At 40.6% G+C, this 11,397-nt stretch overlaps 1 protein-coding gene across 1 annotated transcript in view; it reads right to left on the reverse strand.

Moving 5' to 3' along the window:
- The window catches only part of veph1 (ventricular zone expressed PH domain-containing 1), a 70,191-nt gene that overhangs the window by 21,972 nt on the left and 36,822 nt on the right, over positions 1 to 11,397 (reverse strand). The window contains exons 7-11 of the mRNA XM_035680059.1: positions 7,866 to 8,086; positions 6,061 to 6,276; positions 5,075 to 5,442; positions 1,751 to 1,890; positions 1,201 to 1,335 (exon numbers count right to left, since the gene is read on the reverse strand). Of these exons, the coding sequence (XP_035535952.1) occupies positions 1,201 to 1,335; positions 1,751 to 1,890; positions 5,075 to 5,442; positions 6,061 to 6,276; positions 7,866 to 8,086 (1,080 nt within the window). The remainder of the gene's footprint in view (positions 1 to 1,200; positions 1,336 to 1,750; positions 1,891 to 5,074; positions 5,443 to 6,060; positions 6,277 to 7,865; positions 8,087 to 11,397) is intronic.

Here is an 11,397-nt window from a genome sequence, read left to right on the forward strand (position 1 = left end):
TTCCTGGAAAATGAGACTGAGAACCCATTATAAAGAAAAAAAGAGATGTGAAAAGGCTATCATCCTGTGAGTCTACCCAGAGTACTTGGCAGGTCCACTGGATCGCTATCTGTGTCAAAACTGAACCTATAAAGTCGACTGGGTATCCACCAAACGTCACTGATGCACATTAAATACAGTTCTTACATTCTGCTCCCATGATTTGCAGCAGTGTGTAAAGCTGCTGCCAAACATTCATCGCTTCCTGCATGTGTTTCACAATAAATAAATTTTAATATGAAGGCCGTGGTACGCCTTTACTTTGAAAAAGTGCTGACACTGACTTTTGTGGTTGGCTAACAGTAACTTCGCATGGACGGAAAAATTTGTTACAAAGCTCGATGAAGGAGAACTGACGTTACATCTTATTAAGAGGAACTTAATATGATGCTAAAAAGGTATTTTTTTGTATGTGGCTGCTTGGATGTGAAAGTGCATTTAAGCCAAATTCTCTGGCCCCTTCTTAACGTGAAGAGATAGACAAGACTCTAACTGAAGCAAGCAAATAGTTTCAAATGTAAAGCTATTCCTTTAAGGTACAATTGAGAACAGCAGGAAGCATATTTAATGGTGACTGAGCAGGTAAATCAGAGATTTTACTGGAGACTGATAACGAAAACAGTAAAAGCAGAAGTTTACGACAATGTTTGAACCATTTAGTGTCACACAGCATGAGTTTTCCAGCCCAGTGTAGTTCCTAAGTGTGTGTGTATGTGTGTATGAATAACTGGGTATGTTCAGGCTCCATATGGTAACCATAGCAGGTCCTTCTCATTGCAGCTATAACACACGTTTAGAGAAAGACAAACGACAGCTGTATTTTCTCTGTGGGTCTAATTGTTTCCCAGCGACCACTTAGCTCGTCACATTATGAAGGGGCAACACACGGAACACCACCCACACCCACACGTTACAAAAACAGACACTGACACAGGCACACACACACACACAGACATGATGAGGATGAGGAAAGCAGAGGCCTTGTATACAAAAATGTCAGTTTAATGAATTCCTAATTTAAACAAAGTGGATGTTGAACTTTGACCTATCTGAGAGTTTTTTTTTTCACAACAGATGATTTTATCCTCGATGCTGGAGACAGATAGCTTTTAGGATTAAGCAGCATGCGCACACACACACACACACACTGTGGTCCAGTACCTTCCTGTGTGGCGTGATGTGCTGTGTCATGGCCATGGGGAAGCTGTGAGCTCCTTTCATCTGTGTCTTCTCCCAAAGAGAAGCAAGTCTTTGGACACACTCGTCCCTGGAGCACAGTGGGACGCTGGACTTGCTCTGATCATGAGAGAGAGAGAAGAAAAATCAATAAAACTTTTACACAAAACAAAGAATATGGTTTGGACAGAGATAGAGGAAAAGAAATACAATCAAGTTTTGTATTGCAGGATATTCCTCATCTGTACAGTTCTGCATAGATTCCCAAATAAGATGGTTTTAATATCAACATTCAATTTAAACTTATATTTCTGGTTTTACTGCTAAACGAGAAGAAGTCAAGATTTTCTACAGTGTAAAACTATTCCAGTGAGCATAAAAAGTAGCATGGAAATATATCAGAACCAGATTAAAGATGGAGTAAGCCATTCTGGAGAAAGAAATGAGCAAAAAATAAGTTTCTGGATGTGTATACATGCTTTTAGATACAATGACACATTATGTGCACTACAGGTGTGTGTTCCAGTTTATGCACCTGCAGATGTAGCAGCATGATGTGTATCCACAGATGAGGCTGTCGGCTGGTCAGGTTGAAACAGGACTTGGCGTACAGACAGTAATGGCCCTTAAGAGGACAGGAGAACGACAGCTTGGCCACACATCCTCTGTTTGAATCTGTCACAGACACACAAACGCATAAAAATGGCAAATTCCTTCAAATTTAGCAGATGTTCCATGTGCCCATCTTAAATGGAAATTCCAGAGCAAAAGCAGAGTCAGCTCCCTTTCTCTGTGTGTTTCTCTCGGTCTCTTGCACATATGGACTTGTGTAACCTTGGGAACATATTTACAGAGTGATTCATAGCATGCAAGGACACTGAGTCTCATAATCATCAAAATGTCTTCTCTTCCCACCAGCACCTCCCACGAACTCCCACCTCTCAGCCAAAGAGAAGAAACTTGCTTCACATGGCTATCATCTGGTAGATCAAAATGAAACACTGAAGGTTACTTTTTGGAGTGCTTCGTTGTAGTATTTTTTAGTTCTATGATACCCATGTAAAATGAATTCTCTGCAGCACAGCTGGGCCTGAGTTTGATAGTTAAATAGATTTGGGATTTCTTCTGTCTTTTAAAGCAGTCGTGGAAGGTTAGATGAGAAGATTGATACCACTCAAAGCAAAAAAAAGGTGACTAGTGTGCACAACCAAACCCTCGTTGGGTGCAGGTGCAGGACAATAAACAGCATGCAAAGGAAAATGAGAGGTTGGATGCACACTGAAATTCATAAGCTAATAAAATTGTTATTGATGCAACATATTTGTCTGTAAGATCTTTGACAGCTGGCTGTATATACAGACAAAAAAATGACAGCTCCATCTACAATGGAGTCTCCACTGGCAACCGCTTACAGCAAATTGTTTTTTTACACACGGATGGGGAAAAAAGTTACCTTTGGACAGAGAAAGAGCTAGCTGTTTCCCTCCCGTTTTCATTGTTTTTGAGTTAACCCAACTGGCTTCTGGCTGTAGCTCTATATTTACTGGCAGATATGAGAGCGGTATATCCTCATCTAACTCTCTGCCACAATGCAAATCAGTGCATTTCCCAAATCCAAAGGAATCAAACTATTCCCTTAAACTGGCACTCATAGTAAAAACTCTGAAGCTATGCTGGCTATCTGCAACACACGTTAATGACTAAGGGAAACTACAGCAGTGTCCTCATTTAGGATCCTAGTGGCCTCAGGGTAGAAGCTCTTCCTGAGCCATTCAGTGCTAGTATACATGTGCCTGTGCACTCTTCTGTGTAATCCTCATCCCCTGAGATGGAGGGTGAGCAGCAGATGTGTGGGTCAGCCAGCACCATGATGACATCATCCAGCTGAGACCACCTGTGACATCATATACTAAGTGCCTTGGGGTTGATACTCATTAAGACACTTAATACTAAGAAAGCGAATGCAAGGCACCAATTATGAGATGAGTAATCAATGTGTGTGTGTGTGTGTGTGTGTGTGTGTGTGTTTAACAATCGTTTATTTACATTTATTTTCAGATTTAATCAATTAATCAGAGGCCAAAGGAGGAGTTTGTTATTTTATGTCTTGTTTCCTGTTTTAAGTGTGTATGTACGTGTGTGTGTGTGTTGTGTGTGATGTTGTGTTGTGTTGTGTGTGTGTGTGTTTGTATACTCCTGGGCATCTGCGTCTTAGTTAAAATAACATTTTGGCCAGTGGCGGAGCAAAAACATCCCCTCCTGTCAATCAAAATATCATCACTTCTTGTGTCGTGTTTGAATCTAGTGTAGTGTGTGTGTGTGTGTGTGACCTTTATATCTGCTTAATATGTTCAAAAGATTGAAGCCGTGTCCCCATAGGCGGGGTTCACTGCTGCAGATGGCTCAGAAAAAGGAACACAGAAAGGACTGTACTGTCCAATTATTTATGTACGTAAGTGTGAAGTGATGTGTGCACGTGGATGTCTGCACGTACACCACAGGTGTGTAAGGTCTCAGAGTTCTGTGTAAATCTGTCTATATGCAAGACAAATGTTCAAATGTATTGCTACATATTTTAGGTTTGTGTTGCTTGAAATTATGTGTCACATAACGTTAAGATTTATCATTTCGGGAGGGGCCTGGATCAAGTAGGAAGAAAAAGATCTGATTCAATATAGACATGGTGATGACAGGCACAGCTAAAAGATGGCAATGAAATCCTAAATCAAGTGAAGCAAATCGAATTGGAACAAGCAGAAATCATAAGACATGAATGAAAATAAAATATCAAACTGCTGAATATGAGAATGAAACGGGAAATGTGAAAATGGATTACAAAGTTTTAGAAAATAGATTAGATTAGTTTGGAGACGTAAGAGGTTTCTCATTTCATGAACTGCTTGACCTCAGTGAGCACTGCTATAAGTCTGGTATGAAAGCATGCACACACACACACAGAAACAGAAACTGCACCCATACATACATGTGCTTCGAGCATATTACAAATGCATGCATAACATTCATCTGTTTGTACTTTAAGCTGACTGTGTTGTATAGATGTAACTGAATATAATGACCCTGCCCACCTCAAAACAATCCACTGCCTCCATACCTTAATTAATTTCTCTATTAACAAATTAGCTCCATGACATTTACCCCATAGAGTTTGGCTACATTCTGTCACTCCAGAGTTCACTGGACTCTACAGCTGGATGGAAGGACACGACTGTAAATACGCTTTTTTTTTGTCAAAGAATATCCCATGAAAAGACCAAATACAATAAATTGATTATAGTAAAAGAGATGTTATTAAAAAACACATCAGCGAGCCATACAGTTGCAGTGGGTAAAATGTTCTGTGATAACCATGGCCACGGTCAATCGAACATACACCGCCCTGCTGCTGGAAATCACATTAAAACGAAGACCCCATCCAAGAACCTTTTTTGGCTAATAGTCCATTAAATAAATAAATAAGGAAACACATATGACCTCTGGCTGGGATTAAAATCACTAATCTGCACAATATTAAAACCTAGAGAAATAAATCTCTGTCCGATAGGGGCTCAAGAGACACTAATCAACCCACTAATGACTGATGTGCAAAGCTGTATCTGTATGTATGTGTATGTTAGGCAAAGAGAAAAGGTGGGAAGGAGAGAGGGGAAGAGGAGGCGTATTCACACCATCATTAATCAGCCCCAGCCAAAAAGTCTGACTGTAATCTCATTCAAGTTCAGCAGGTTACACAAACCCTCCCTATGATTCCCTGTGTACCTTTTTATAACCCACAACGCTGTTATACAATTATTTGAGAGAAAACACGCACTTACAAAGCCAGTCATCATGTTCACATTACCTTCTATCACACACTGCTCTGGTGTGGGGATCTGCTGCACCATGTCTTTACAGAACTCTCTGATCGTCTCCATATTGTCTCTTAAATGTATAAGGAGCCTGTCGGCTTCCCCCTGCTCCTCCTTCTCTCCATCCTTCTCCCTGCTTTGACCTTCCTCAGCCTCTACGACCCCTCTGTCCAGGGCAGACATGGAGCCATCACCCGCCAGCTTCCCCTCAGTAGGCGGTGCTTCCTCGTTCTCTGATTGCAAATTCACTAATGTGTTGGAGAAGATGTTGTCTGGGCTTGGCTCCAACCCCTCACCGTCCTCCCCGCCATCTGAGTTGACGGAGCGAGAGCGCACAGCGTGGAGGGCCAGGCTCTTTGACCTACGACAGACCATGAATAACAGTCAGAGTGCTGCAAAATAGGGCGCCCGGTTAGCTCAGTGGGTAGAGCTGGCGACCCATGTACCAAGGCTGAGTCCTTGCTGCAGTGGCCCAGAGTCTCGAATGGCCAACCCCTGCGGCCCTTGTTGCTGTGCTGTTCCATCCTCTCCCTCGTCCTACCGCCGGCTTTCCTGTCTATCTTCAGCTGTCACTATAATAAAGGCAATAAAAGCCCCAAAAATATACTTAAAAAAAAAAAAAGAGTGCTGCAAAATAATAGATCTTAAAGGGACCAGTGTGTTGGATTTAGGGGCATCTAGCAAATAACTGAACACTACTCGGGTCTGTATAACCTGGGAATGAGAGCGAGCTGTAAAGTGTGTAGGAGACACTACAGCCAACGGAAAACATGACGGACTCCATGGAAAGGCTAATTCTAAGGTAACAAAAACATTCCTATATATTCAGGTGATTATACACTAATGAAAACATACCTTTGAATATTATATTTAGTTTCTGCCAATAGATCCTCCTAATTGTTACACACTGGACCTTTAACAATTAAAATTCTATCTGCTAGTCCAGGGTTAGGTTTAATTTTTAATTTATTTTACAGACCTGTTGAATCTCATCTCTCTCCTCTCCTCCCTGACAGCTTGGCTCAGGCTGTAGCGTCGCTGAAGGGCAGGAGACTCTTCCTCCACCTCTTCCTCTTCCCCCTCCCCCCCCATTTTCTCCTCAAAGGCCTGGATCTTGACCTGCAGCAGCTGTTCTGACCCAACTCCTCCTCCTGGAAGAGATACACAGGGAGACGGCGGGCACGCCTCGTCCATCCTGTAAAACACACACACACACAGGGCAAAGGGTTAGATTGCAGGTGGTGGGCACGTGAGATGAAGCTGGACAGACACATTTGGATGGATTTCAGTCGCCTTACTCTCCCCGTCCCTTCCTCCCTCCCTCCCCTTCTGGGTAGCTTTCCTGTAATTCTCGCTTTCTCACGATGACTGGCTCTATTTCGGTGTCCCTCACTCCATGTGTCCCCCTCTCTCCCTCTTTTGCTGGCAACATCTCACCTTCTCCCTCTCTCTTTGGCTTTGTTTTTCTTTGTCCCTCACTGTGGTGCCTGTCTCCTCTCTTTTGCTCTCTAATTCAAACTAATTATTCCCTCCCTCCCTCCATCTCGCTCCCTTTCTTTCTGTCCATGTTTGTTTTTGCGCGAGTGGCCTCTATAACTTCATTAAACAGTCCACTTGTTTTCCTAAAGAGGACTTCAATCTGCCCTGTTGTTGTTTTTCTTTTGCCCTCACCCCCTCTTCTTTCACTAATAAACCACCCTGCCTCTCTCAGTCCCTTGTTCTCTTGTCTTTCTTCCAGAGGACCCCAAGCAAAGCATTTGGAAGCCTCCAATCCTGCACACAATGTTCCCTTATTGGAAAGAGCTGTGCATGTCATTCCCATAGTGCAGCCAGATGAATCCCAGTCAACTTATGCTCACTAACACGCAAACACATGCACACACACACACACACACACATAATGCGTTTTGAAGCACTTTACGTGACTTCTACTTTATTTTAAATATAGCAATTATAAGAAAGTCACTGGAGGACATAATTTAATATAAACAATCACAGTTTTGTGAGTAAAACATTTTGATGGTCTATAAATAATATTATGTTGTTACAAATGCAGCTTTTTAAGATTTGAGTTTAATAAATCTGTTAAATGTGTTGGCTCCGTGTGTATTCTCTTGGCTTTGTGCAAGTTTTAACTACTCACAGATAAATACACTACTTTTTTAGCATTTCAGTATTGAAATCATTTTATTTTTTATTTTAATACTGATTTCATTGTCTATTCTGCTCCTGAATCCAGTTGTTTACTACTTGAGTACTGTGTCCTTTGTTATTTACATTACATTAAAAACAAATGAAATTTGCTTCAACAGAACTGTGTTTGGAGTAATCAGATTTGATTGACAGGGGCCTTAAAACACAAGCAAATAACCTCAGGACGACAGTTATCGTGGCTGACGAAGTGAAGTACATGACCTTTTTCCAACTTCAAACCTGTGACAAGACCAGAGGCAAAACTATACAGAAGTTCATGCAGGACCACATGAGTCAAGAAAAAAGTGCATTTAAATGATGGGAGGAAATAGTGCAGGAACTACATGCAGGTTTTATGACTTAAATTTACTTTTTCCTTCTGATCCCAAACCAAGTGAATATCTGCTGTCAGATCAGCACCAAACATTTCTGATTATGAATGCACAGATTCACTTTATCAAGCGTGTCTCATTACTTTTGCCTTTATTTGACCGTACATGTGGTTGGATTTATGGATATTCTGGATAGGTGTGTACATAAACAAAAGTAAAACACAACACTCTCATTCCCTGTAAGTGTGTCTCTCCTAACCTGCAGTGCATGGCCGTGCTCTCCTCCAGCCTCCTCCCCAGCAGTCGGGCTATAGAAGTGAACGAGTTGCTCATCCTGTAGATGTCTTTCCCGCAGCCTCCCAGCAAAGATGGGTAACGGTCGGTCAGAGCTCTGATCTCCAGCAGCAGTGTGTGGTGAAAGCTGTGCTCCATGCTGCCCAGAAGGGACACCAGGTAGACCAACGAGCTGTGAGCATGAGTCTGGAGAAAGGAGACAACAGAGGAGACAAGGAAGGAAAATTATAACATCTGGTGTTGTGAGCCATGATGGCATAAAACTACACCAAGAACGATGAAAAGAAAGAAAGAAATATGAGAGGAGAAGTAGTTTTACGGTACAAAAACATCCAGTTTAATGTTGGGGGTTATTTCTGAACAGACTGAAAATCACTGAAAATGGGACCAGAGAAGACAGTCTGAAAGTTTTGTTTCACCACATGTGTTTTGGGAAATAAAGAGTGTATTTTATCTAATTCGACACACATTAGTGTTACACTTCCAAGCAGTTTGGGGGGTTTTGGTGAAACTTCTTTTGTTTCTAAATAACTACAAACAACAATAAACACAAACATATGCAGTTGGCTTAACATATAAACTTCTTCTTCTCCCAAATGGTTTCGCTTTCCCGTTGGCCTTTGAAATACCACACATACATACATATTTCATTATTCTCAGCCTGCTTTTTGTGTAAACTATATCCAGAACATATACAACCTGCTCACCTTTGACAAAGAATAATACGTTAGTTTAGGAGGTTTAAACACTCTGTTATGCATATTTGTTGTATTCTCAAAGGAAAGTTAATGCCTCCCTTTTATATCTACTGTTTTCTGTTATATGTAAAACCATAACCAATACAATACTTTCATTTAATCACTAATTAAACTGTGAGGTTTTATCTTTACCCTCTTTGGATCCTATCCCATTATTTAATAAAAACAGACATTTTAAAGTGACGTAAACCAGTAAAAAAAAAGTAAACACAGAACTCACTGATGACAGATGAACTAAGGTGACATTATTTAGTAACAGCTCTCATGCTGTGTTTTAAGGCAGAAAACAAAGCCAACACCCCCCCCCCCCACCCCCCGTGCACAAAAACGAAACCAGGATTTATGCTTGTAAAACATCACAACGCTCAAACTAAAAAGACCTCCCTCTCCTCCTTAGACCGAGAGATTGAATAATGGATTGATGGAGGGACAGAAAGACAGACAGACAGAGCCAACCGGTGTTTACAGAGCTCAAGCACAATTTGTAACAAGGAGAGAAGAATGTAGTTACTGCACAGTTTGGGCATGTTTCATAAGCACTCTCTGTGGGATGCTAAATTTATACGTGGACACTAAAACTACCAGAAAAGGTAGAAGTTGACTTTATACTGTTACAACATGCCAAAAAGGTATTTAAGAGTGTTTTGAGGTTGAAAAACAGGAGCGTGCCTGGAGTGCAGGCTGCAGGTACAAAGACTTTACTAGAATGTGTGCTACTTCTGCAACACACTTAAGGCTTTTATTGTCAAGATGATTTTAGTTTTTCAGGTCTTGTTACAATACTTCCAAACATTACAGCATAAGAACTTGCAACATTTACAGTTTGCAAGTGGGACATTTTACAGTAAAGCCTTCCAGCCCTCCTTAATCGTCAAACGTGACATATCTTGTTTAATTGTCTGGAAAAAGCACTTGGCCTTGTTCTCATGTCCTAAACACATCACTGGTTTAACTTATGAAGAAGTTTTTATGTAAAACCTGCAAAAACAGGACAATAACAGGAAGTTCTAAAAAAGTTAAAGGAAAGAAAACTACGAACTGTTGTATTTAATTATATTTTTTCATGTTCTCCAAATAATTATGGCAGAGTAACAGACATTCAGGACAGATACAGATCTGGAGAAAGAAATCAGATCTTTCTGCCTCATGTGTGCACAAAGGCACAAGCCGACACACATATAACCACGTCCTGAAAAAGACACAACTTGGCCCATCACTCCAGTATCATAATCCAAAAACACTGGAAGCCAATGTCCTCTGGCAGTAGCGTGTGTTTGTGTGCAAGAAATATCTGTTAAAAAACGTAATTTAAATATTGAATGATTCAGACTGTACAGAAAAAAAGAAAAGAAAACACTGCAGCGGTCCAGCAACAAGCCAGATTTCTCTGCTCACTAACCTGTTCTGTCTTTCTCTCTTTCTTTGCTCGGTCAGTTTCCTCTGATTGTCCATCAGCACACTGATCTCTCTGCTTCCTTTGGAGTCTGGCACACAACCGATAACCTCACTCCCTAACAAGCCCCATGGAGATACTGCTGTGTGCATGAATGTGTGCTTTCTTTCCCAGAGCACATTCATTATTTGTGAGAGTGAGTATATACAGTATATCAAGGTAGAGATGATTTCAATTTCTGTCTGAACGGACGAACTGTGAAGACTTTCAGCAGAGTCAGTCAAGTGCTTCAAAAGTGATATTCCCGCCGTACAAAAACATCACACTTAACAAAACTTGCTTTTTTTTATTATTGATAATAAGCAAAGTATATCAGTTATCTGAGTCAATTTAATGTTCATGTCTTTACACTTTTAAATCTTCCACATGGACAACATGTCAAGTCCTGTCTCTAAGGCTTGTGATGCTTTAAAACAAAGCAAAGTTAACTTGGGTCCCTTTGGGTTTTATATTTTCCAGCTATGAGCAAAGAGTTATTTTTACCTTCCCAAATTGTCATTTTGAATAAGTTTTATAGACCTGAGGAAAAACTATCCATATATTTAACAAAATACAAAATACAACAAATGTTTTCTTTATGGAAATAGAATATAATAGAATAATAGAATAGAATATAAATTGATGATCAGAAAACACCAACACATGTATGATGCAGTCCTAGTTAAACAGTTTAGTGCTGACTCAGTACATTTTGAGGCTATGTGATTCATGAATGTTGTTGGGTCAGACTACATAATTTTGAAAGGTTTTTCTGATGTTTTGTCCACCTAATTAACACAGAGATAAATACAAAATAAAAATAAAAAAGACTAATGACATAGAAATACAAGACCACTACAAACTACAGCATTAAAAAAAAATAACCATAGTCAATAAACATGATTCTGAAACAGCAATAACACCAAATAAATAACATCTTAGTTTCTCAAAACTAGGATTTACTACAAGACTGCTGGGTTGGACAGCACTGCGGTGTTTAGAAGTTTCTTTCTCTCAGCGTAATTTGATGAACATGGTGATATATGCTGATCTAACAAGCAAGAAGTCAAGAAACTCAATATAGACTAACTCCCTTCAGGAGGTAAAGGGAGCCAGAGAGAGTTGTGCAATCCTGTTACAATCAAGTACAAATGCATCCCAGTGTGTGTGTGTGTGTGTGTGTGTGTGTGTAGGGCACACTCCAGTGTCAGCAATGTCACACCCCCTGGCACTTGACGCCATCGACCTGTCAATGAGATGGATAGGCCTGTGATGCCGATGTAATGTTAGGGTGGGGGTGAGGTGCA

Source organism: Morone saxatilis, unplaced genomic scaffold (assembly GCF_004916995.1).
Source record: "Morone saxatilis isolate NCDOM2014 unplaced genomic scaffold, NCSU_SB_2.0 Contig8, whole genome shotgun sequence".
NCBI lineage: Eukaryota > Metazoa > Chordata > Actinopteri > Moronidae > Morone > Morone saxatilis.